Source organism: Trachurus japonicus, chromosome 18, assembly GCF_045865225.1.
Source record: "Trachurus japonicus isolate A0001 chromosome 18, Traja_1.0".
Taxonomy (NCBI): Eukaryota; Metazoa; Chordata; class Actinopteri; order Carangiformes; family Carangidae; genus Trachurus; species Trachurus japonicus.
In genome coordinates this window covers 1,657,907-1,685,071 of record NC_140924.1, presented here as the reverse complement: position 1 = coordinate 1,685,071, position 27,165 = coordinate 1,657,907, and the positions used below count along the sequence as shown (strand labels likewise).

The 27,165-nt window shown below is 44.9% G+C and overlaps 3 protein-coding genes across 4 annotated transcripts in view; 1 reads left to right on the top strand and 2 right to left on the bottom strand.

Moving 5' to 3' along the window:
• LOC146968260 (beta-enolase) overlaps window positions 1–27,165 on the top strand; it is a 471,092-nt gene that overhangs the window by 364,207 nt on the left and 79,720 nt on the right. The window lies entirely within an intron of this gene.
• LOC146968265 (RLA class II histocompatibility antigen, DP alpha-1 chain-like) lies at window positions 75–7,149 on the bottom strand. Of its 2 annotated transcripts, none has more exons than XM_085760193.1 (4): window positions 7,017–7,149; window positions 6,542–6,790; window positions 879–1,163; window positions 75–225 (listed from the first exon to the last, which is right to left on the bottom strand). In XM_085760193.1, exons 1-4 carry the CDS (start codon window positions 7,075–7,077, stop codon window positions 104–106), a joined length of 717 nt encoding a protein of 238 aa, XP_085616319.1. In that variant the 5' UTR covers window positions 7,078–7,149; the 3' UTR covers window positions 75–103. The 2 variants fall into 2 exon arrangements, with proteins under 2 accessions (XP_085616319.1, XP_085616318.1); XM_085760192.1 differs by having other exon boundaries at window positions 7,014–7,146.
• LOC146968264 (H-2 class II histocompatibility antigen, E-S beta chain-like) lies at window positions 9,987–19,560 on the bottom strand. The gene is made up of 6 exons (XM_085760190.1): window positions 19,371–19,560; window positions 14,658–14,927; window positions 13,925–14,138; window positions 12,731–12,798; window positions 10,386–10,499; window positions 9,987–10,264 (listed from the first exon to the last, which is right to left on the bottom strand). The coding sequence occupies exons 1-6, from the start codon at window positions 19,423–19,425 to the stop codon at window positions 10,239–10,241; spliced, it is 747 nt and encodes a 248-aa protein (XP_085616316.1). The 5' UTR covers window positions 19,426–19,560; the 3' UTR covers window positions 9,987–10,238.

Genomic DNA, 27,165 nt, shown 5'->3' with positions numbered 1-27,165 from the left:
TTATAAACACACACTCATTAAACACACTCATGGTTTGTACTTTTATTTTGAAAATGTATTGCAGCTGATACAGACAGAACATGACATCATCAGCCACAGCCAATCAGCTGCACTCGTTCCCTTTGATGAGGAAGAAGGTTCCAGCAGCCACGCCCAGCAGACCCACGGTCAGACCCAGTCCACAGAAGACAGCTGGTCCAACAGCTGGCTGCTGCACCTCCACATCTGGAGACACAGAGAGAGACATGTTAGAGACACACACAGCTGGCTGCTGCACCTCCACATCTGGAGACACAGAGAGAGACATGTTAGAGACACACACAGCTGGCTGCTGCACCTCCACATCTGGAGACACAGAGAGAGACATGTTAGAGACACACACAGCTGGCTGCTGCACCTCCACATCTGGAGACACAGAGAGAGACATGTTAGAGACACATCTGGCTGCTGCACCTCCACATCTGGAGACACAGAGAGAGACATGTTAGAGACACACACAGCTGGCTGCTGCACCTCCACATCTGGAGACACAGAGAGAGACATGTTAGAGACACACACAGCTGGCTGCTGCACCTCCACATCTGGAGAGACAGAGAGAGACATGTTAGAGACACAGCTGGCTGCTGCACCTCCACATCTGGAGACACAGAGAGAGACATGTTAGAGACACACACAGCTGGCTGCTGCACCTCCACATCTGGATACACAGAGAGAGACATGTTAGAGACACACACAGCTGGCTGCTGCACCTCCACATCTGGAGACACAGAGAGAGACATGTTAGAGACACACACAGCTGGCTGCTGCACCTCCACATCTGGAGACACAGAGAGAGACATGTTAGAGACACATCTGGAGACAGACAGACAGAGCCTCACCCCAGAAGCGGGTCAGCGGTTGGTCCAGAGCCAGATGTGTGACGGTGCAGCCGTACGTGTCTCCCAGCTGTGGGACGACGTCCAGCCTGGACGTCTGTCTGAAGGAACCGTCATCGTTGGGATACGGAACGTTGATGCTGGATCCTTCAGTCACGTTCTGTCCGTTCTTGGTCCAGTGGACGAGGACAGGAGCAGGATAGAAGCCGGTCACATGACACAGCAGAGTGTTCTTCTGGCCCAGCTCCACATCGTCTCTGCTGTAGACAACTGGACCGGATGGAGGATCTGAGACACAGAGACACAGAGGCCCAGTTCCAATCCGCCCCCTAAGGACTCAAGCCCTGACCCCTCCCTGACTTAAGTGACGTCAGCTCTAAGTGACAGAGTGTGAGAGTCTGTGAGGGTCCAGATGCTGTAAACATGAATGGAACAGCACTCACCCACTCTCACGACACGTTACCTTGACAACAAAATGTTGTTGACTCCGGTCTTGGGCCGATAATTTACCGTACTTTCAACACTCACAACGGGTCTCATTCATGAAACGTGAGTAAATTTGTGTGTAGATTTGCACATAAAAGCTCACTCTACTAAAACTCTACTCCGGATTCATGAACGGTGCGGGAAACTCAGATTTGATCGTAAACACGTGTGTAACTTCATGAATGCCAACCCATCGTAAACTAACAACACGCCCCCGGTGATCAGCAATTAGCATAGATCTCCATACATGAATAGCCATATAAGGAGATCCTGACCACCATATTAGGAGGTAGGTGAATCCTGTTCACCTGCAGCCATGACGCAAACGAGGAAAGAGGGAGAGAGAGAAAAAAGAGAGATCACGGATCAAAGTCATTTTGGGTGAAGTAGAGTCCAGAAAAAATATTTAATTCTCTTCTGTTAGTGGTGGTGTGACTGGGACAGGTCAAAGGTGTGGAGGGAAGAAACAGATTTAGTGAATTAAGTAGGCCTTTCTTTGTTTGATTTAAGAACCGTTTAAGAAGTAAAGCCAGAATAGTTCGATATGAAACATGAAAAAATATATATATATATACGTAGGCTACACACAACTACAGAGCTACAGCAGCGACGGGAGGAGGAGGCTCTTCACAGCCTCAGCTGTAGAGGAGCATGGTTGTATCAACACATGAAGTTATATAGGCAGGTAACAGGTTATATTGTTACAGAAGCACCAGCCGTCCGTCACAGCTCCATCCAAACCGGTGCCGACTGCGCTGCTGCGCAGAGTGAAGTGTGCGCCCACCGAGCGTATACTGTAGCAACACAAAAAAGTTTTTTCCGGTTTTATATCAGATTATTATCATCATTAGATGGAGCCTTGACGTGTTTGTGCGTGTCCGATCCCTAAAACGTCTCTCTCTCCAAATATTTCTAATTGTTTGTCATGTTTAAATTACGTGTTTCAAAGGCGTCGGCGTATTTTGAACATGAGAGAGAGTAATACGGATTAAAATTGTAATTTTCAACAGTGACAAGCAGTATTTATTTGCATTCCTACATTTACACAAGCGCTACACACAGTCCGGAGCAGGTGTAGATTTTGTGAGTAGCTACGAAAAAATCAGCACTACTAAAAGATTGATGAATGCGGAAATCGCACGTAAATTTGCGCTGCTCAGGGTTTACACAGAAATCCGTGCTGCTCACGTTTCATGAATGAGACCCAACGTGTATGAGGGACGCGGACTCAAAACAAAATATTCCTGGCTCAGATCTGATCAAATCATCATCAATAATCACAAACCGCACGTTAATATTGAACTTGTTCTTTCTTTTCTTTCTTTCTTTTTTTGTTGCTGCTCCTGTCCATTAACAATAAAGGGACAGCGGAGCTCTCTCTGTCTACGTGTGTTAATCTACTTTTCTTTTTTTTTTAACACTCGTGTTCCGACGGCATCCCATGTGTTTGACTTCACAACGCTATGAACTGTGGGTAATTTGCTTACCCAAAGTCAGCATCGGTGCTGACTTACAGTAAGGGGGCAGTAAGGGCTCATTCACTGACTCACTGACTTGATGATCTGACAACGGAACAGCCCTCACACACTCACGGACTTCCCGTGAACGCACCTCTAAGTCAGTGAGTCCGTGAGGGATTGGAATTGGGCCAGAGACTCAGAGTCTTGGATACACAGAGACTCAGAGACACAGAGACTCGGAGACACAGAGACACAGAGACACAGAGACTCAGAGACTCAGAGACTCAGAGTCTCAGAGACTCAGAGTCTCGGATACACAGAGACTCAGAGACACAGAGACTCAGAGACACAGAGACACAGAGACACAGAGACTCAGAGACTCAGAGACTCAGAGACTCAGAGTCTCGGATACACAGAGACTCAGAGACACAGAGACTCAGAGACACAGAGACACAGAGACTCAGAGACTCAGAGTCTCGGATACACAGAGACACAGAGACTCAGAGTCTCGGATACACAGAGACTCAGAGACACAGAGACTCGGAGACACAAAGACTCTGAGACACAGAGACTCAGAGATACAGAGACTCAGAGATACAGAGACTCAGAGACACAGAGACACAGAGACTCAGAGACAGAGACTAAGAAACACAGAAACAGAGACTCAGAGACAAAGTGTCAGGATGAGAAGCAGGTGGACCCAAATGCAGGAGCCTACACAGGCAGATTACTTGCAAACTGAAGTTTTAACTAGAAAAAGCATTTCCAAGAATGGAAATGGTGTGACTGCTGACAGCAACTGAACGCTGTTGCAGAATTAGCAAATAGTGCAAGCTGTGATCACCATACAAATGTTTGACCAAGGTCAGAATCGAACCCACATCCTCATGGTCATTAGACTTCCACTCTGCCTCTAGGCCACAGTGCACACACAGTTGCAGAGACTGTTGTCTGTTAATGATCTGCACACTGTCAACATCAAGAAAGCTTGAGAGTCAAGCTTGAATGACTTAGAATGAAAATGTCTGTGAATTTCAGGCTGAGCACTAACCATATGGCCACAGAGAACCTGAGTTACAATGAGCTTTATACTATGAGGAATCAAAGACTGTCCAATGACAGCTGAATAATTGGAATCAAAAGTCAAGCAATGAAGTGAAAAGACTGAGGCAGGAATCGAACCCATGACCATATGATCACTAAACCTTTACTCTGCCACTCGGCTACAGAGAGCACACTGCTTTCAAAACTGTTGTCATTCATTGTAATGTGATGATGTGCTGCAAACTGGTATGAGTAATCAAGGAGATAACAAACACCTGTAACCAATTGAAGGCGGGGGAGGAGAGCAGAATTCAACATAACATAACAAGAGTTCTTCCCTTGGATTCGAACCAGTGACCTTGGGGTTGACAAGCGGCCACCCTACCCCCTACACTACAGTGGAGTTGTGAAGAAGAGAGGTTGAGACTTTGATGAATGTGAGATTTTTTGTGAAAAAGTTAAATATTTTAAAAAGTATAAATAGTTAAAAAGAGAAAAGTAATGCCGATAAAGTTCAAAAAAAGCTGCACGTTTTGATATATGAATTGTTGAAATAGCACAAAGTATGAAGGACTAGAAGAAGACCGTAAAAAGGCGGAAGAAAATGGCCAAACAGAAGAACAATAGTGTGACTGCTTCAGCAGTCACACTAATTACTAACCACAGGAAGGAACAGAACACCATGACAACAAACACAATAATCCGACAGTCAGACACACAAGGAGCAGTGCAGGGCTGACGAGGTGAAACACAGGTCAGGTGTGCAGGGAGAGTGAGGAGGGAAAACACAGGAAGTAACACAAGGGCAAGACCAGGGGACATGACGGGCAGAGTAGGGGACCTCAGGCGGACGGTCTGAGAGGCCAAGCAGAGGGCTCAGAGACTCAGGAGGGCCTGAGGCCGGGCAGAAGCGCACAGAGAGTCTGGGGGTCGGCCCGAAGGCTGGGCAGAAGGGCAACGCCGCTTGCGGGACTGGAGACCAGGAGGACGGCTGGCTGCTGACTGGAGTCTCGGGACAGAGATGGGCTGGGGTGCCAGCGGGACACAGGAATCAGGAGCCGGTTGAACCACCAGCTTGACACTGGAGACAGGAGCCGGGCTCAAGACCGGCTGGACTCTGGAAACAGGAGTGGATGAGCCCCTCGGCTGGAGGCTGGGAACCTGGGACTGCTCGCCACCAGGTTGGAGACAGGAAACCCCGAGCTCTGGCACATCAGAGCTGTGGGGTGCTGAGGATCAGTGTCGCAGGGGTGGTGCCAGCCAGGACCCCCGACGCCGGAACAGGAGTGGCGTCCGCCGGGACCCCCGACGCCAGAACAGGAGTGGCGTCCGCCGGGACCCCCGATGTAGGAACAAGAGTGGCGTCCAAGGGTGACTGCAGCCCAGGCGCCCAGGCGCCGGAGTACGCTGCAGCTCAGGAGGTGGCCGGACCACCAAGGAAGCACGGGGTGCAGGCGTTGGCCGGACCCCAACGAGACACATGGCAGGGCTGTGGGCCAGAGGCTGGGGTCGGGGAACTCGGCTGCAGGGGCTTCAGGAACTGGGCTGGTCACTGCCGCAGATCAGGTACAGGAGATGGCTGCCGCAGAGAGAGAAATAAAAGTAGCGAAGCTCCGGACAGAGTTGCGGTGATTGTATCCACTTTATGATACTTTATGAAAACATATGTGTCTATCACAACAACGGATTTTCCGGGACAGATCAGCATAGCAAATCATTTTTTTTAAATGATTCGGGAGATTTCCTGATAGTATCATACACGGCAACAACAGAACAACCATCTTGATGTAAATAAACAATCTTTGGCCGCTCATGTGACCACTCACAGCTTTCCCATTGGATTTTAGCCTGTCATGTGACGGCACACAGATCCCTATTGGAGACCCGATTTTACAGGCTTGGCTGCTCGGCTTCCGGGGATCAACGTAAAGGTTGAAGGGTCCCGCTTTTATTAAAAAAAGAATTAAATTCCGGAAATAAACACGAAAGAGTATGGCTATACCCCCGTTATCGCCGGTGATGACGGCGATCTCACGGGCAACGGGTTAAGGGTGTTTTCACACATGTTTAGTGCACACCCTAGTGCGGCTCCAAATGTTAAATGATACATTGTTTCATTTTTCAGTTAGTGCGGTTGCGTTCACACCTGCTTTTTGTCACTCGGGACCAAACACCGCAGTACATGGAGAGCATCATGTCTCCATGACTACTGGTTGAAATCTGGAAGCTTGAACCAGAGATGATTGGATAAAACTTTCATGATGGAAACTCAAGTAGGGCTGGTTGTTAGTAGCTCTGGTCATTTATTTCTATGTTTGTATGTATAACTCTTGGCAAACGATAGTTCCGATCTACTTTTCTAGTTTGGTACTTCCGGCTGGTTTCCGGTTGTGTTCACCCAGCTCGGTCCCGTTAGTTCCCGGTTAAACGTTAAACACCGGCGGACCTCTGCTGCTCGGTAATCAGCTGCTCCGCGGACACAAGCGACGGACCCGCCGACCTTTCCAGTGTCTGAGCGGACTCAGCATACACGCACCGACCGACTGCCCTGCTGCTGGTGCTTCGTTTGTGGGGACAGAGCTGCGTAGGACCGGAGCACTAATAGCAATAATGAACTGATTATTTCTACATATTAACAAGTTCATTAACTGAAATGAGGATCAGATCAGACGTTACCTTTGTTCAGTGGGAGGTCCTTCATGATGACACGGACCATCTTCAGGTTTGTTCTGCAGGTCTGTTGATCGGCCTCAGCATTATCATATAATACCTCCGGGTAGCTCATATGATCCATGAAACTGGGCTGAGGCTCCACTCCCTTATGATGGACGAAGTCTGCAACCCACTTCTCTTCTCCATCCAGAGCAATCGCCTGCTCTCCATCAGAGTCTGAACATCCAACGACTTGCATGTCCACATGGACACCTGGACAGACAAGACCTGGTTCACTGACCGTCTGTAGTTGTGTCAGTAGTTATTTAACTGTCTATAGTTAAGTGTCAGTAGTAATCCAAGTGTCAGTAGCTATTTCAGTAGCTGTCTAAGTCTCAGTAGTTGTGTCAGTAGCTGTCTCAGTGTCAGTAGTTGTCTAAGTGTCAGTAGTTGTCAGTAGTCGTGTCAGTAGTCGTGTCAGTAGTTGTGGACTCACCACCGTTAGCACAGACACAGACGACACAGCCGAGGAAGAGGAGCAGCTCCGACACCTTCATCATGGTCTTCGTCAGTAGTTCACTGACACAGTCTGAGCGTCTGTTGACCTGAGAGACGACTGACACCAACTGACAGCGAGTCCGGCAGCAGCTCGGTCTTAGAGTCCCAGCAGCCAATCACAGAGCAGAGAGCCGGTGATGTCATCAGTGCCCAGGTGAATGGTAAATGGACTTGCCATATAGCGCTTTTCTAGTCTCTCTGCCACTCAAAGCGCTTAGGTCACTTATGTCACATTCACCCTTTCACACACATTCATGCAGCGCTAGACATAGCACGGGAAACTGAGCATTCACACACATTCATACAGCGCAGCCACAGCTGCCCAGGTAGAGGAGGAAGCAGCTGAAGAGAAACTTTCTGCAGACGCTGCGTTCAAGTGCTGCAGGAAAACTCAGTGTGTTCTCAGTGACAGAGTCAGAGCTGCTGCTGAGCACCAGAGGAGAGCGTGGTGAGTCCTATTGTAACACAAGCACCTGAATGCATCATGGGTTGAACCACAGGGGAGTTCACTCTGAGAGAAAAGTGTCATCAGTCAGTGTTGTGTGTTTTATTACGTTGGAAACAACCCCCTCCAACACAACCCTGTAGATTTTCCATATTCAGCCATTATAACCGGGTTGTGAAATACCTGGTTTTAATCTTCCAGTCTAACTTCCTCCTGTTTGGACTGTTTGTTGTTATGACCAGACAAACAGGTTTCACTCCATTCATCATCACAGATTACATTGTTCACTTCAAGTTCCCATCTGTTTCTAAACCCATTCTTTAACATTTTTGAAATAATACTTTCCTTTTTCAACTTCTTGAAAAGTTGTACTGCCTGATAGGGGCTTCAGGGAAGAACAGGCTCATTGTCTTACATTGTTCTGCATGTTCTTCTACTTTTTTACCGTATGTCACAAATGCTGCTGTAACAACCACATTTCCCACGTGAGGGTTAATAAACAGTTATGTCTTCAAAACAGGACAAACAGATGAACTTGCCTCCCCTCCTAAAGCCTGAGGGTTTCTGAAAAACTGGGCCGACTGTCATCATCATTCAGAAAAACCTTTATTTCTCAGCTTCTGAAATGAAATCAAAGGCATTTACTGTAATAGCTTACAATCTTGGCTTTAACTAGAAACCATTGCCTTTGCCCCAAAAATCAGCGGGAGGACTAAACGAGGCTGCTCTCTCTCTCTGACAGCTGCCCACTTGTTTATATCTGATAAGCTCCGCCTGGCTCCATCTAGTGGCTGAATAAAGGATTTGGATTTGCGATAATACTCCTTTAACCTGAAAAAGTTTGTTTGATTTTTGCACATTTCAGGTTTTCTTCACAAGTGTTTCTATGAATAACACAGCGGCACTGGGATAAAAGTGGAACTGGCACAGTAAAAACACCAGCGTGTGTGTAGTAACTGATCCAGACCTGCAGGTGGCGCTGCAGCATTCAATTTAATTCAACTACTTCATTTATCCCCAATGGGGCAGTGGGGAGCATATAACAAAACACTGATGTAAACAACGTACAGATCGCAGATGTTGACGGTCAAAAGCAATTAATAATTGATCAAATTAATCACACTGTGCTGTTACTAGGCCAAGATGGCCAGAGTGCTCTATAAGATTAAAGTGTGCTGTGCAATAAGCTGCATCCTCCTCTTAGAGTTGGGGAGGGAGACAGCAGTTTGGGATAAAAGATTGTTTATATCTGTTGGTTTTGATTGGTGGAAGTCTGAAGAGGGAACCAGAGGTTCAAGTTCAGTGGTCAAACAATGTTGTAGTGACATGTGACAGTGAAGCGACACTGAGTCTCAGGTTTTTTTTTTTTTTACTTTGTTGTTTTTATTGCAGAAAAATATAGAATCCAAAATCAAACATGTGGATCAGAAACCAGAGCCAATAGAACAGAACCAGTGAACCAGAGTCCAGATCAGACCTGGTCCAGGACCATCATTCCAGATTAGACCTGATCCAGGACCATCAGAGTCCAGATCAGACCTGGTCCAGGACCATCATTCCAGATTAGACCAGATCCAGGACCATCAGAGTCCAGATGATACACCAGAGTCCAGATCAGATATTCAGACACAGATCTGAACTGTGGTTTACAGTGTGAGGTCAGTAAACAAAAATAAACTCAATAGGATCATTAACATGGCTAGTTATAGCTAGTTAGAAGCACTGGAATAAGAGAGTAACGACACCTCCATTGACTCCCGGGGCACTGTAAGGGTTTTGTGCCCCTAGTGGCAGGATATGGGTATTGCAAAAGTGCCCAGAAAACCCATTCACTCCAATGTATGTGTGTTGCCCACTTGCTTGTAAATTGATTAAAACGGCCGTGTTTTTGTTTTTAGGTGTCTTGGTCATAACAGATTACACTTATAATTTGTTTATTAGTTGTCAGCTCTTGCAATACCCTGCTGCTGCTGCTTTTGCAATACCCATATTCCGCCATCAGGAGGCGCTTCCATTGGACCAATGCGTGTCATTACTCTCTTATTCCAGTGCTCAAAAGCTAGTTGGCCATCAACAAAGACTACTAGACAGCCTCTATAACACCGCTGCACAAAGGAAAGCCCTGTCAATAATCAGAGATGAGACTCACCCCTACACAGTGAAGTTGAACTACTGCCCTCAGGGCGGCGCTATAGAGAACCTCTGCCAAAGAAACAGATCTACAAGGGCTCCTTCATCCTTAATGATAGTACCATAATCAACAGGTCACAGTAAAGGGGATCTTGAAGTGCAGATGTATGTATGTGATTATTGTTAACTTGTTTTGTCTGATGTAAGTCTTTCTGGCAAGTGTTTTTTATGTAAGTGTGACCAAAGATGATTTTCCTGCCTTGGCGGGACAATAAAGTTTCTATTCTATTCTATTCTGCACCAGTTCTAGACCTGCTGAGTACCAAAGGACAGGTCTGGACCAGGTCTAGAGAACCAGGTGTTCATCCAGTCCAGCAGGGGGCAGCACTGAGAGTCTGAGCTGGAAACACAAAGCAGGTTAAAGCAGCAGCTGATTTATCTTCATCTGAGAAGCAGCAACAGGATCAAGACCTGGACCAGGACCAGGGTCAGGATCAAGACCAGGACCAGGGTCAGGATCAAGACCAGGATCAAGACCAGGACCAGAACCAGAACCAAGACCAGGACCAGGATGGACTAGGACTGGGCTCAGTTACTGGGAACCAGGATCCGTCCTGGTTTAAAAAGAGAGAAGGAGAGAGTCAGAAACAGACACGTGAAGGGAACTGGTATAAACTGATGTAGACTGGTGTAAATTGGTCTAAACTGGTGTAAACTGGTGTAAACTGGTCTGACCTCGGGCCTTCCTCTTGTAGTAGATGAATCCAGCCAGAGACAAGATCAGACCCAGGATCAGTCCTGAGGCTCCGATGGCGATTTTGTTCCTCTCTGACTCAGGCATGGACGGATCTGAGGACAGACAGGTAGAGACAGACAGGTAGAGACTAGGGATGGCAAGATTCACTGATTCATATCGATAGTCCGATACAAACGCTTGCGATGCGACTGCACTGGCAGATTCAGGGAACATTGGATATAATTTATGGTTGAATTTGCGATGCATCTCTTCTAGCCTGTCTGCGTTGGTAAATTCCATGGTTAAATCGATCATTTCATGTTCTGAACCTGAATGCACCATCGTGGAAGCCGTGTGCAGCCTCCTGCCCCCGATAGCAGCAGCAGCTGTAGTCAGAGCCGCCAAGAAAAGGAAACAGTCCCAGTGAGGCGCTGCAGTGGCGGGTCGATTCTCGGCCGTCACCAACAACAACAACAGGAGCCTCCAGTGTGATGCTGTAACTAGTAGGAGGGCCATTGAGCTGGGAAGAGGTGGTAGCGGTGAACGCTAACCGCTACCGGGGATCATCCCTATGTCCCCCGGGTCCTATGTTCCCCACTTTGTATGGGACAGGGGAACATAGAACCCAACCCCGCTTTTCCCCAAAAGGGTCCTATGTTCCCCTCTGTGTCCAGACCGGGGAACATAGGACCCTTTTTTAGAAAATTGGTCCTTTGTTCCCCACTTTTCCCCAAAAGGACCCGGGGAACATGCAATTTTTGTACCCATACCTGGAAGTGGAGTTGTGAGTGACTTGGCATATTTTTGCCTATTTTTGAGTGAGAAGTTGAGTTGTGACTTTGAGTGAGAAGTGTAGGCTAATTGTCCCATTGGTTGGGTTTAGGCAATGAAGAAAGGAGTTGGTTAAGTTTAGTAAAAAGACCAGGTAGAGGCTAGACAGGCCTGATAGATAGAGTCCAGATAAGTAGAGAGAGTCCATCGACCAGCAACAGTGGGGAACATAGGACCCTTTTTCTAAAAAAGGACCCTTTTTGCTAAAAACGGGGAACATAGGACCCTTTTTGGTAAAAATGGGGAATATAGGACCCATTTTCAAAAAGAGGGTCCTATATTCCCCTAACCGCAATAGCAGTTAGCATCCAGGACAGCTAGGGGGGCTACTAGCTCTCCTACTCTCCTGCTCTCCCTGCTCTCAGCGAAGGCGGACGCATCTCTCCCCCTCTCCCTTATCTTCCCTGCTTTGCTTCTCACGTCTCGGTTCTGTCTTGTCTCAAACTTTGGGAGCATCTCTCCGCATTGCTCTCCAAATTTAAATCATGGAATTGGTCAACTGGTCTCTCAACGCAATTGACAGAATTTCTCGACGAGAAGCTCGGGTTTGGGGGAACCTGTCTGCCCTGATGGAACGGTCACCGCTGGTTACATGATGGACTGGTGGGGGAAGTGGAGGGTCGTGTGCCTGGCGATTCTTTCCACTGAGGACATTGAGGATCTCTATGTGACAGTTGACAGGTCCTGTCACTATGCCACCAATTGATCATGCGCCCTGGCTACTTGGCCAAGGGGATGTCCCTTTGGGTGACTGGCAAGCACGCGTGACTCTTACCCGGGAGGTGTGGGTTCAATCCCCGCCCGGGCCCTCTTCACCTTGCCACATCTACATATTCTAAACCTCCAATTGATCATGCGCCCTGGCTATTTTGGCCAAGGGGATGTCCCTTTGGGTGACTGGCAAGCGCGCGTGACTCTTACCCGGGAGGTGTGGGTTCAATCCCCGCCCCGGCCCTCTTCACCTTGCCACATTCTGACGTTGTTGGCAGGATCCATGTAGCACTAGGGGTGGGTCCATGGATTCCTAATGTGTGGCAGCCTGCGCGGAAGCACGAGGACGTGCTTGTGAAAAGAGGGGGAGAGATGTAACAGTGGTGGTCCTGTCACTATGCCTCCAATTGATCATGCGCCCTGGCTACTTGGCAAAGGGGATGTCCCTTTGGGTGACTGGCAAGCACGCGTGACTCTTACCCGCAATCCCCGCCCGGGCCCTCTTCACCTTGCCACATCTACATATTCTGAACCATGATAACAGGCTATCTGCTGATTGGATTAGGCATTGCCCTGTTGTATCGAAAAATTCGGAAGACAGTGGCAGCAGTCCAAAGCCCCATGAAGCTGCCCGACATGATTGATGGAGTGAGCAGAGCTGTTAACACTCAGACTGTGGATAAACTTTATAAACCACAACACGGAAAACATCTTGGAGAAGCTTTCGGCTTTGTAAAGGTGAATGGATAGATAGAGACAGACAGGTAGAAACAGACAGGTGTAGAGACAGACAGGTATTTACCCCAGTCAGTGATCATGGGTTCCTTCAGACTGGCGTGCTCCACCTTACAGGAGATCTTCTCTCCAGACCTGCAACACAAACCAGACCAGTTTTATTAGAATAGATGGTTTTTACACATCGTCATGACAACATCCTCCTGGTGGGAGTGGATCTGGTGGTACCTAGACCTAGACCTGGACCTGGACTCACCTGGGTGTGTACTCCAGGTGGGAGTGGATCTGGTAGTACCTAGACCTAGACCTGGACCTGGACTCACCTGGGTGTGTACTCCAGGTGGGAGTGGATCTGGTAGTACCTAGACCTAGACCTGGACCTGGACTCACCTGGGTGTGTACTCCAGGTGGGAGTGGATCTGGTAGTACCTAGACCTAGACCTGGACCTGGACTCACCTGGGTGTGTACTCCAGGTGGGAGTGGATCTGGTAGTACCTAGACCTAGACCTGGACCTGGACTCACCTGGGTGTGTACTCCAGGTGGGAGTGGATCTGGTAGTACCTAGACCTGGACCTGGACCTGGACTCACCTGGGTGTGTACTCCAGGTGGGAGTGGATCTGGTAGTACCTAGACCTGGACCTGGACCTGGACTCACCTGGGTGTGTACTCCAGGTGGGAGTGGATCTGGTAGTACCTAGACCTGGACCTGGACCTGGACTCACCTGGGTGTGTACTCCAGGTGGGAGTGGATCTGGTAGTACCTAGACCTAGACCTGGACCTGGACTCACCTGGGTGTGTACTCCAGGTGGGAGTGGATCTGGTAGTACCTAGACCTAGACCTGGACCTGGACTCACCTGGGTGTGTACTCCAGGTGGGAGTGGATCTGGTAGTACCTAGACCTGGACCTGGACCTGGACTCACCTGGGTGTGTACTCCAGGTGGGAGTGGATCTGGTAGTACCTAGACCTAGACCTGGACCTGGACTCACCTGGGTGTGTACTCCAGGTGGGAGTGGATCTGGTAGTACCTAGACCTGGACCTGGACCTGGACTCACCTGGGTGTGTACTCCAGGTGGGAGTGGATCTGGTAGTACCTAGACCTGGACCTGGACCTGGACTCACCTGGGTGTGTACTCCAGGTGGGAGTGGATCTGGTAGTACCTAGACCTAGACCTGGACCTGGACTCACCTGGGTGTGTACTCCAGGTGGGAGTGGATCTGGTAGTACCTAGACCTGGACCTGGACCTGGACTCACCTGGGTGTGTACTCCAGGTGGGAGTGGATCTGGTAGTACCAGTCGGCGTCTGCCAGCTCCTCGGTGGAAGTGACATCAGAGTTCACTTCCTGTCCGTCTCTGATCCAGCTCACTCTGATCTGTTTGGGGTAGAAGTCGAAGACGCTGCAGACCAACATGGCAGGATGGTTCCCAGAGGGGGGGGTGGTGGAGCTCAGGACCACGTAGGGCCGAACTGGAACAGGTCAATGATCAATATTGATATTATTATTATTGTCATTATTATTATTTCAGTGTCAGTTGTTGGTCGACATCAGACTGTTACTTGAGTGATGAGTATGAGGTAGGAAGGAAGCACTGATCAATAATCTCAGTCATGGTCTATAAATGTAGAATACAATCACATCCAGACAGTGTCATCAATACTGATTATCAGAACAGAATAGAATAGAATAGTGATCAATAACGGATTGTGATCAAAAGTTAGATCATTAACTGCTTCTATTGACAGCAACAGCTGAGCAGCAGCTGCAGTGACTGAGTTTCTCCAGCAGGTGGAGACAGAAGCTGATAGATCACAAACACACTGAGCTGTAACGTGATGATGTCACAAACACACTGAGCTGTAACGTGATGATGTCACAAACACACTGAGTTGTAACGTGATGATGATGTCACAAACACACTGAGCCGTAACGTGATGATGTCACAAACACACTGAGCTGTAACGTGATGATGTCACAAACACACTCACCTGACTTAGTCAGAACAGACTGGTAGTAAAGGGCATCGTTGTGCAGACAGTATCTCTCCCTCTGAGCTCTCATCTGAACCAGCTCTGGACCTTTGTTCCAGCCCTCAGCGGTCTTCACTCCGTACTCAGTGTATCCTACGAACTTGTCCACTCTGCTGTCAAACCTGGTGATCTCCAGTTTGTTGTAGTAGGTGGAGTAGATGTAGGTGACACCGCTCAGATCAGTGGAGTTAAAGTCACAACGAGACACGTCATATACCAAGAATCCATCTGTGGAGCAGAGTCAGAGAATTATCACTGAGTTCATCTGTGATCAGAGTATTGATCGGTATAGTGTCTAGATGTGTTGATAGATCAGAGTATTGATCAGTATAGTGTCTAGATGTGTTGATAGATCAGAGTATTGATCAGTATAGTGTCTAGATGTGTTGATAGATCAGAGTATTGATCAGTATATTGTCTAGATGTGTTGATAGATCAGAGTATTGATCAGTATAGTGTCTAGATGTGTTGATAGATCAGAGTATTGATCAGTATATTGTCTAGATGTGTTGATAGATCAGAGTATTGATCAGTATATTGTCTAGATGTGTTGATAGATCAGAGTATTGATCAGTATATTGTCTAGATGTGTTGATAGATCAGAGTATTGATCAGTATAGTGTCTAGATGTGTTGATAGATCAGAGTATTGATCAGTATATTGTCTAGATGTGTTGATAGATCAGAGTATTGATCAGTATAGTGTCTAGATGTGTTGATAGATCAGAGTATTGATCGGTATATTGTCTAGATGTGTTGATAGGTCAGAGTATTGATCGGTATAGTGTCTAGATGTGTTGATAGATCAGAGTATTGATCAGTATAGTGTCTAGATGTGTTGATAGATCAGAGTATTGATCAGTATAGTGTCTAGATGTGTTGATAGATCAGAGTATTGATCAGTATAGTGTCTAGATGTGTTGATAGATCAGAGTATTGATCAGTATAGTGTCTAGATGTGTTGATAGATCAGAGTATTGATCAGTATAGTGTCTAGATGTGTTTAGATCAGAGTATTGATCGGTATAGTGTCTAGATGTGTTGATAGATCAGAGTATTGATCAGTATAGTGTCTAGATGTGTTGATAGATCAGAGTATTGATCAGTATAGTGTCTAGATGTGTTGATAGATCAGAGTATTGATCAGTATAGTGTCTAGATGTGTTGATAGATCAGAGTATTGATCAGTATAGTGTCTAGATGTGTTTAGATCAGAGTATTGATCAGTATAGTGTCTAGATGTGTCGATAGATCAGAGTATTGATCGGTATAGTGTCTAGATGTGTCGATAGATCAGAGTATTGATCGGTATAGTGTCTAGATGTGTCGATAGATCAGAGTATTGATCGGTATAGTGTCTAGATGTGTTGATAGATCAGAGTATTGATCAGTATAGTGTCTAGATGTGTTGATAGATCAGAGTATTGATCAGTATATTGTCTAGATGTGTTGATAGGTCAGAGTATTGATCGGTATAGTGTCTAGATGTGTTGATAGATCAGAGTATTGATCAGTATAGTGTCTAGATGTGTTGATAGATCAGAGTATTGATCAGTATAGTGTCTAGATGTGTTGATAGATCAGAGTATTGATCAGTATAGTGTCTAGATGTGTTGATAGATCAGAGTATTGATCAGTATAGTGTCTAGATGTGTTGATAGATCAGAGTATTGATCAGTATAGTGTCTAGATGTGTTTAGATCAGAGTATTGATCAGTATAGTGTCTAGATGTGTCGATAGATCAGAGTATTGATCAGTATAGTGTCTAGATGTGTCGATAGATCAGAGTATTGATCAGTATAGTGTCTAGATGTGTTGATAGATCAGAGTATTGATCGGTATAGTGTCTAGATGTGTTTAGATCAGAGTATTGATCAGTATAGTGTCTAGATGTGTTGATAGATCAGAGTATTGATCAGTATAGTGTCTAGATGTGTCGATAGATCAGAGTATTGATCGGTATAGTTTCTAGATGTGTTGATAGATCAGAGTATTGATCAGTATAGTGTCTAGATGTGTTGATAGATCAGAGTATTGATCAGTATAGTGTCTAGATGTGTTGATAGATCAGAGTATTGATCAGTATAGTGTCTAGATGTGTTTAGATCAGAGTATTGATCAGTATAGTGTCTAGATGTGTCGATAGATCAGAGTATTGATCAGTATAGTGTCTAGATGTGTCGATAGATCAGAGTATTGATCAGTATAGTGTCTAGATGTGTTGATAGATCAGAGTATTGATCAGTATAGTGTCTAGATGTGTTTAGATCAGAGTATTGATCAGTATAGTGTCTAGATGTGTTGATAGATCAGAGTATTGATCAGTATAGTGTCTAGATGTGTTGATAGATCAGAGTATTGATCAGTATAGTGTCTAGATGTGTTTAGATCAGAGTATTGATCAGTATAGTGTCTAGATGTGTTGATAGATCAGAGTATTGATCAGTATAGTGTCTAGATGTGTCGATAGATCAGAGTATTGATCAGTATAGTGTCTAGATGTGTTGATAGATCAGAGTATTGATCAGTATAGTGTCTAGATGTGTCGATAGATCAGAGTATTGATCGGTATAGTTTCTAGATGTGTTGATAGATCAGAGTATTGATCAGTATAGTGTCTAGATGTGTTGATAGATCAGAGTATTGATCAGTATAGTGTCTAGATGTGTTGATAGATCAGAGTATTGATCAGTATAGTGTCTAGATGTGTTTAGATCAGAGTATTGATCAGTATAGTGTCTAGATGTGTTGATAGATCAGAGTATTGATCAGTATAGTGTCTAGATGTGTCGATAGATCAGAGTATTGATCGGTATAGTGTCTAGATGTGCTGATAGATCAGAGTATTGATCAGTATAGTGTCTAGATGTGTTGATAGATCAGAGTATTGATCGGTATAGTGTCTAGATGTGTTGATAGATCAGAGTATTGATCAGTATAGTGTCTAGATGTGTTGATAGATCAGAGTATTGATCAGTATAGTGTCTAGATGTGTTTAGATCAGAGTATTGATCAGTATAGTGTCTAGATGTGTCGATAGATCAGAGTATTGATCAGTATAGTGTCTAGATGTGTTGATAGATCAGAGTATTGATCAGTATAGTGTCTAGATGTGTTTAGATCAGAGTATTGATCAGTATAGTGTCTAGATGTGTTGATAGATCAGAGTATTGATCAGTATAGTGTCTAGATGTGTTGATAGATCAGAGTATTGATCGGTATAGTGTCTAGATGTGTTTAGATCAGAGTATTGATCAGTATAGTGTCTAGATGTGTTGATAGATCAGAGTATTGATCAGTATAGTGTCTAGATGTGTCGATAGATCAGAGTATTGATCAGTATAGTGTCTAGATGTGTTGATAGATCAGAGTATTGATCAGTATAGTGTCTAGATGTGTTTAGATCAGAGTATTGATCAGTATAGTGTCTAGATGTGTTGATAGATCAGAGTATTGATCGGTATAGTGTCTAGATGTGTTGATAGATCAGAGTATTGATCAGTATAGTGTCTAGATGTGTTGATAGATCAGAGTATTGATCAGTATAGTGTCTAGATGTGTTTAGATCAGAGTATTGATCGGTATAGTGTCTAGATGTGTTGATAGATCAGAGTATTGATCAGTATAGTGTCTAGATGTGTCGATAGATCAGAGTATTGATCGGTATAGTGTCTAGATGTGTTTAGATCAGAGTATTGATCAGTATAGTGTCTAGATGTGTCGATAGATCAGAGTATTGATCAGTATAGTGTCTAGATGTGTGTTTAGATCAGAGTATTGATCAGTATAGTGTCTAGATGTGTTTAGATCAGAGTATTGATCAGTATAGTGTCTAGATGTGTCGATAGATCAGAGTATTGATCGGTATAGTGTCTAGATGTGTTGATAGATCAGAGTATTGATCAGTATAGTGTCTAGATGTGTCGATAGATCAGAGTATTGATCGGTATAGTGTCTAGATGTGTCGATAGATCAGAGTATTGATCGGTATAGTGTCTAGATGTGTCGATAGATCAGAGTATTGATCGGTATAGTGTCTAGATGTGTCGATAGATCAGAGTATTGATCGGTATAGTGTCTAGATGTGTTGATAGATCAGAGTATTGATCAGTATAGTGTCTAGATGTGTCGATAGATCAGAGTATTGATCGGTATAGTGTCTAGATGTGTTTAGATCAGAGTATTGATCAGTATAGTGTCTAGATGTGTTGATAGATCAGAGTATTGATCAGTATAGTGTCTAGATGTGTTGATAGATCAGAGTATTGATCGGTATAGTGTCTAGATGTGTCGATAGATCAGAGTATTGATCGGTATAGTGTCTAGATGTGTGTTTAGATCAGAGTATTGATCAGTATAGTGTCTAGATGTGTGTTTAGATCAGAGTATTGATCAGTATAGTGTCTAGATGTGTTGATAGAACAGAGTATTGATCAGTATAGATGTGTCGATAGATCAGAGTATTGATCAGTATAGGTTCTAGATGTGTTGATAGAACAGAGTATTGATCAGTATAGATGTGTTGATAGATCAGAGTATTGATCAGTATAGTGTCTAGATGTGTTGATAGATCAGAGTATTGATCAGTATAGTGTCTAGATGTGTTGATAGATCAGAGTATTGATCAGTATAGTGTCTAGATGTGTCGATAGATCAGAGTATTGATCCTACCTGCTGTGGAGACGGCGCTGAGGAGCAGGACGAGGCTCAGACAGGTTGAATCCATGTTCGTGTGTTGACCAACACTGACTCTGTCTGACTGAGAGCTGCTGGAAAAAGACCAGGGCGGAGTCACATGACCTGAGTGTCACCTGTTACCAGGCAGACGACTCTGGCTCCGCTCTGCTGCTGCTGGGACACAGAGACACACACACACAGTGACAGACTGGCACCAAAAAGAGGCCCTGGTCTTTTTGATCTGTAATATGTCAGTTTATCCAAATAACACCTTTTTGTAAACTTGCTCCAACGTTTTCGGAGACGTGAAGAGCCACCTATGACACCACTGTGACTGGAACCAGCGGGTCAAACTCTGCCATCTCCCTGAGCTGCTGTAGTCGAGCCAATGGCGTAGCCACGGGTGTCTGATGCATTTTTTGTTTTTGTTATAGTCTTACTAACATGTTATCGATCAGTCAATCAGTTCGTAAGAAGTGCCATCAGGCGTTGCGACACCCGCACCTGGCAGCCTACTGACCTGTCTGGTTGCTCATGTTTGAAAAAGAGCTTGCGGAGCAACTGGACTCTGATGAAATAATAAACGTGTTCAAGGTCAAGCCACGCCATCTTGCCCTTGAAATTGAGAACTGCGCAGTGCGCACAGGTAGCAGCAATACCATTGTCTTTTACTCTGCTGCTTTGCTTTGCGATATAAAACCATCAGGCCAAGCTGTTACGTGTGATGTCAAGTCAAGTCAAGTCAAGTCAGCATTTATTTGTATAGCACATTTAAAACGACAGCAGTCGACCAAAGTGCTGCACATAGGAGGGTAGACAGACACAAAACTACAATAATAAGTTAGTGCAGCAGCAACAATAATAGGTTAGTAACATCAGTAGCAGCTAATACAATAGATGTAAAACTAAGTACGACAAAGTAAACAGTGCAGGTAATCATGAGACAGATAAAAAGATAAAAAGGAGAGAAAAACCCACGGGGTAAACATAAAATCAGGCTGAATGATGCGCCAGGTGGAAAAGGTGGGTTTTTAAGGACGATTTAAAAGTCTCCAGGGACTGGGAGGACCGGATGTGGAGGGGGAGGCTATTCCAGAGCCTGGGGGCGGCTGCTGCGAAGGCTCTGTCGCCACGAGACTTAAGTCTGGTTTTTGGCACCACCAGAAGTAGCTGGTCAGACGACCTTAGGGTTCTGGTTGGGGTGTGGCGCACAAGGAGCTCGGAGAGGTACAATGGGGCCAGACTGTTAAGTGCTTTAAAAACAATTAAAAGAAGTTTAAAATCGATACGAAGACGGACCGGGAGCCAGTGGAGGGATGCTAAGACTGGCTTGATGTGGTCTCGTTTTTTCTTGCCAGTGAGGAGGTGGGCGGCGGCGTTCTGGACAAGCTGCAGATGATTGAGGGAGGACTGATCCAGACCAACATACAGTGAATTACAATCATCTAATCTAGTGGTTATGAAGGCGTGGATCACCCTTTCAAAGTCTGCAGCAGAGGAATAAGACTTGGTCTTGGCTAGAAGACGTAGCTGGAAGAAGCTAGCTTTAACGACAGCACTGATCTGTTTAGCTAGTTTGAATTGGCTGTCGAAGACTACACCAAGATTCTTAACAGCAGATTTAATTTTAGGGTTCAAGGGACTCAAGAAATCTGTGGAGCTGTCCGGGGACATGTTGCCTCTGAACAAAATAACCTCTGTCTTGGACTCATTGAGATTTAAAAAGTTTGAGCTCATCCAAGACTTGACGTCACTCAGACAGTCAAGTAGGGGTTGCAAAGCGTCCTTGCTGAAGGAGCTAAGGGGAAAATAAATCTGGACGTCATCAGCAAAACAGTGGAAGGGGATCTTGTGCTTCCTGAAAACATCCCCTAATGGCAGCATATACAACAGAAAAAGAACAGGGCCCAAAATGGACCCTTGGGGGACACCACGGGTCAGTGGGGCTGAGGGAGAAGAAAAGTGACCTGATTTCACAGAAAAAGTCTGGTTGGTCAGATAGGACTTGAACCAGCTAAGGGCGGAGCCTGTAATGCCCACGGACTGCTCAAGGCGATGTAAAAGGATTGTGTGGTCGACTGTATCGAAGGCGGCTGACAGGTCTAAATGTAAGGAGTGGATAGTGAATAAAGATTGAATAATAAATGTTTATGGATTATATGCAGATTCTTACGATCGGGTGGGAGCACACTGTCAGTGGAGATAAAAAACAGAGGGCGCAGATGCCAATGCATGTACAAGGTTTATTTACAGTTTAAAATGACAATAAGACCCAGTTGATAAAAACCCTCTAAAACAGCTGCAGTCCAGTTAAAAGGGTTAAAAAGCCAACAGGGGTAAAATCCATAAAACGAGCAGTCTCTGTTTAAAAGGATTCAGCCAGACCGGGATGGCAAGTGGGATTGGAGGCGAGTGGGATTGGAGGGGAGACTCGTGTGCAACGCCTCGTCCTTCTTTGGAGGGCCACCTGTAACACACGAGATCACTGCCAGTATACACGTTCAAAATGAGCAAAGCTCTCTTAGCGATCTCTACACCAGAACGTTACTAATATCCCAAAAGGGTACTCACACACGAGGCAGAGCGTTAGAGCCCTGCCGCTGCGAGTGTTACACGTCGTAACGTCTGGATTTCCTTTCGTCTCTCTCCTCGTCCGACTCGAGTGTCCGGTCTCCCCGTGGCAACTTCTCCAGCCAAGCTCTACTTGTGTTCTGGTGCTCCGCGGTCTTTTGTTTCCGGTCTTTTTCCGGTCCGGGCCCTCCTCCTCCGCCGATGATTGGTCTGTAGATGAACAGGAGAGCCTCGCAGGTGCAGTGCATTTCATCAAGATGGTGGGTTCACAGGCAGTGGGAAAACACAGTTAATGTAACTAAAACACACAAGAGAATAAAAACATGCATAAAATCTCTACTAAAATATACACAACAAAACAATCAATAAAACCAGTCCCAACTGTCCTGTGACATAAAAGTACCAGAATGACAGAGGTACCTGAATCTGCAGCTAAAATCAGATCATTAAAAACTCGCAGCAGGGCAGTTTCAGTACTGTGTTTAGGTTTGAAGCCAGACTGAAATTTTTCATGAATGTTGTGCTGAGTTAAAAAAGACTGAAGTTGATCATATACTGCTCTCTCTAAGACCTTGGATATGGGCCTATAATTGGAAAGGGTGGAGGGATCCAGATTTTTCTTTTTGATTAGGGGTTGACCACGGCATGCTTAAAGGCCAGGGGGACACAGCCTGATCCAAGGCTGGTGTTTATCAGCAGTCGAATACTGTCACCAACCGAATCAAAAACTTCCCTGAGAAGATTGGGGGGTATAGTGTCTGAGGGGGATCTAGTAGGCCGTAGATGAAAAACAACATCTGAAAGTTGGGCGAGGGACAGGGGCTCAAAATGGTCAAGCGTAGCAGAGCAGAGGGTGGGAAAATCTAGGCTGGGCCTGGCACAGGACTGGGTGGGTGCGAGGGCTGAGGCTTTTATTAAAAGAAAAAAGTCATTACAGAGGGAAGGCGTTGGCACAAGGGAAGGGACATCACAAGGGTTGATAAGGGAGTTAAGAACATTAAACAAAACTTGGGGCTTGTGGCTGTTGTTGGAGACTATGGCAGAGAAGTAGGCCGCTTTGGCAGTTTTGACCGCTCTCTGGTAGTCAAGCAGGCAACAACGGAGAATCTGTCGAGAGACAAGGAGCCCGTCTTTTTTCAATTTTCTTTCAGCGCGCCTACATGCGCGCCTGAGGGCGCGAGTCTCTTCGTTTAACCATGGCTGACTAGATGGTTTGGTGCGCTTTAATCTGAGAGGGGCGACAGAGTCCAAGATCTCAGAGCAAGTGGAGTTAAAAAGGAGCAATATGTCATCAGCATTAAGAAGGCAATTATTGTCCAGCGCATATAATGGAGAGTCAATAAAAGCGGCAGAAAACTGTGTAGCAGTCATAGGAGTGATAGCGCGCCGACGGCGCGCAGGGGCAGTAGGTTTGTCCGCCGAGCCAGGCAGCAATAAAGTAAACAGCACAGGCAGGTGATCGGACAAACATCCCAGCTAGAAATGTTTTGTTCTAAAAACATTCTGACAATGTTACCTATAATGTTGTTAGAATGTTTTTAGCGGGAAGTTTTCTTTAAGATCCCAGAACGTTCTGGAGGAACGTTCTCTGAAAACATCTTAAAAATGTTTTATGATAACCTTCTTAAAATGTTGAAAGAAAACAATGCTATAACATTATTCCCTAATGTTTTAATGATGTTCTAGCAGGAAGTTTTCTTTAAGTTCCCAGAATGTTCTGGAGGAACGTTCTCTAAAAACATCCCAAGAATGATATGTGATAACCTTCTTACAATGTTACAAATGAAAATATTGCTACAACATTATGCCCAAATATTCTTGCAAAGGGTTACAGCTGACAGTTTTTAATGTTTCCAGAATGACAATACTTAGGGACTCAATAACATGCTTTGAAAAAAAAAAATCCACAAAGGTAATGTTGTAACATTTCATTAAAATATTTAAACATTGAAATATGACATCATCATTCAATTTCAAGATTACACTTTCCTAACAGACCACTAGGATCACTGAGAATTTACCTAATAATGGAACTGGACTACAAGCCTATGTTAATGTTTGACAACATTAATTTATTCAAAACATTTTTTGATCTACTTCAATAAGCAATACAAAAGTACAAGGTCATCTACTGTATGATTTGAACCATTTTAAATATCAATCACAAGCAAAAAAGCCCTAACCCAAAAATACAAAGAAAGGGTGTGTGTTCACTGTTCATGTGTCAGAATCCTCTGACAGCAGTGTGGGGCTCACACACTGCAGGACAGGAGTCTTCCTCTGTGACAGATGGTCCAGTTGCCTTAAATCACCACCTGCATTATGACAAAAAAAATCATAAAATCATGATTGTTTCGGCTTCATTAGATGTCTTTTGGTTATCCTGTAAATTACAGACCATTAATAATGAAGTTAATACCAGAAATAACCAGTTATATCAACACTATAAGTAAAGTAGATAAAAAGTGAGGTATGGTAATAGTGGTAGTGACACAATGTCTAGTAATTACTATACTATTTACTAGTACTATATACAGGATTCCAAAAAACTTGTTAAAGGGATAGTTCAACATTTTGGCAAATTGGCCCATTGCCATAATCCCTATAGTTTTAGCAGTAGGCTTGTTACCTTTAATTGTGGGTGTAAGCTATTTTTAGAACGGCGGAGCAGAGCCGCGAGCTGCTACGGAGGCTCATGGGATTTCTTGGTTTCCCTCATCAAATACACAATCCAACAACTCCACAACGCTCTGGTGGACAAGTTGTGAGCTGCACATTCACCACGCTATGAGATAATAACACAATGTTACCACACAGAGTTGTTTTAGAGGGAAATTCATGCAAAACCGCTGATGCACGTTGCCTTCAGGGACAGTTTTTCATCATCAGTCTCTGTATTTCCCTCTAAAACAACTCTGTGTGGTAACTTTGTGTTATTATCTCATAACGTGGTGAATGTGCACCAGCTTGTCCACCAGAGCGTTGTGGAGTTGTTGGATTGCGTATTTGATGAGTTTGATGAGGGAAACCAAGAAATCCCATGAGCCTCCGTAGCGTAGCTCTGAGCAGCTCACGGCTCTGCTCCGCCGTTCTAAAAATAGCTTGCACCGACAATTAAAGGTAACGAACCTACTGCTATGACTATAGGGATTATGGCAATGGGCCAGTTTGCCAAAATGTTGAACTATCCCTTTAAGCCCGGTGGTAGGGTGGCACCAGCAGCCCAACGGCGCCCAAGCATGTTTTTTTGTGACAGGGGACTAACTCTGACCATTGACTGATGGCAGGACCCTATAGGTAACAGATTCATTAATGGAGTAATAGAATTTAGAAGGCGTGATTTCATAAGGGCTTAAAGTGTGTGATGCCCTTTTCTGCCCATGTGCGGAAGTTAAGTGTTTTTTTGTTGCTGGTTAGATCCGGATTGTTCCAAATTGGGGTGAAGTTTGATGGTGAAAGAGTGGAGTTAGTGATTTTATGAAATTTCCACCAGGCTGTCAGAGCTGAAGCTATTGTTAACGCTTTGAAACATGGGTGACGTTTGATTGATTGGCTGAGAAATGGAATATCTGAGATCTGAATGTCTTTACAAAGTGTCTGTTCTATGTCTAGCCAGGTATGATCTGAGTGACTGGGGTGTGTCCATTTGTATATATACTGCAGTTGATTTGCCAGAGAGTAAAAATAGAAGTGTGGTGCATCTAATCCACCTTGTAGTTTGGGTTTTTGGAGTGTGGTCAATTTTATTCTTGGGGTTTTATTTTTCCAGTAGAATTTGGTGATTATTGAATTTAGAGAGTTGAACCAAGTCAGAGTCGGGTGAGTTGGAATCATTGAAAGGAGGTAATTTATTTTAGGAAGAGTTGTCATTTTAACGAGTCCTATTCTGCCCAGGATGGATAAAGGTAAATTCATCCAGCGGTGGAGGTCGTCATCTATTGTTTTGAGTAGTGGGGTGAAATTGAGTCCATTCAGCTCTGACAGCCTGGGGGAGATGTTAATGCCTAGATATGTGATGTGACCTGTGCATAACGGAATTTGTGATACCTGGACTGCCGCATCCCACCTGGTGTTGTGTAAAGGGAGGATGGATGATTTATTCCAGTTTATTGAGTAATCAGAGATTTTAGAGAATGATTCAATGAGTTTTATTGTTTCCTGGAGAGATGATTTTGGAGATTGAAAAAAAAGTAAAATGTCGTCCGCATACAAGCTAATCTTATGATGTGTTTTGGGTGTTTGTATTCCTTTAATATGGGGATTCTGACGAATGGCTATTGCTAGAGGCTCAATGAAAATGGTGAATAAAGAGGGAGAGAGTGGGCATCCTTGCCTAGTCCCCCTGTGTAGTGTGAAGCTTTGTGATATTAGACCATTAGTGATGACGGTGGCTGAAGGTGAAGTGTACAAAATCTTGATCCAGTTAATAAATGATTCCCCAAAGCCAAACCGCTGTAGTGTATTGAATAGAAATGTCCAGTTTACCCTGTCAAAAGCTTTTTCTGCGTCTAAGGTGGTTATGATGGTGTCTTGTTGTTGTAACGATGAGTAGTGAATTAGATTGAACAATCTACGGGTGTTATTTGATGCGTGTCTACCTTTAATGAAACCTGTCTGATCTAGGTGTATTATGTATGGAGTAACTTTTTCGATTCTGTGAGCGAGAGCTTTACTGATAATTTTCATATCTACATTGATCAGTGAGATGGGGCGGTAGTTTGACGGCAAGGTATGATCTTTATTTGGTTTAGGGAGGAGTGAGATTAGAGCTGTGTTCATGTGTACTGGGAATCTTGAGTTTTGTTTTATTTCAGTTATTGCTCTGATGAATAATGGGGCTAATGAGGGCCAGAAGTGTTTGTAGAACTCAGCAGGGAAGCCATCGGGGCCTGGTGCTTTGTTGTTTGGCATAAAATTGCTAGAGCAGTTTAAATAGCGCGCTCTGAATGCAATTGCCCAATAGGAAGCAGCCACGGGGAGTCAGCTGAGACATCAGCTGGTCTGCACCGGTGATAACAGCTACGCTGTGCTGATTAGAGCTTGACGTCGTGGCCTGCCAGAACTAACGCTACGCTTGATTTTTTATTCTTGGCTGGGCAGGGATGTATTTTGCCATGTTGTCTGTTACAGCCAGTCTGTCACTGCACACACACACACACACACACACACACACACACACACACACACACACACACACACACACACACACACACACACA

What these genes read in the sequence shown, in the direction of transcription:
- LOC146968265 (XM_085760192.1), bottom strand. Translation starts at nt 7,077, where the DNA reads ATGATGAAGGTGTCGGAGCTGCTCCTCTTCCTCGGCTGTGTCGTCTGT. An exon ending in CTGTGTCTGTGCTAACGGTG is followed by an intron (nt 6,791 to 7,013) that starts GTGAGTCCACAA and finishes TTGTCTGTCCAG; the next exon opens with GTGTCCATGTGGACATGCAA. An exon ending in ACCGCTGACCCGCTTCTGGG is followed by an intron (nt 226 to 878) that starts GTGAGGCTCTGT and finishes CTGTGTCTCCAG; the next exon opens with ATGTGGAGGTGCAGCAGCCA.
- LOC146968264 (XM_085760190.1), bottom strand. Translation starts at nt 19,425, where the DNA reads ATGGATTCAACCTGTCTGAGCCTCGTCCTGCTCCTCAGCGCCGTCTCC. An exon ending in ACCCATGATCACTGACTGGG is followed by an intron (nt 10,500 to 12,730) that starts GTAAATACCTGT and finishes GTCTGTCCTCAG; the next exon opens with ATCCGTCCATGCCTGAGTCA. An exon ending in CTACAAGAGGAAGGCCCGAG is followed by an intron (nt 10,265 to 10,385) that starts GTCAGACCAGTT and finishes TTTTTAAACCAG; the next exon opens with GACGGATCCTGGTTCCCAGT.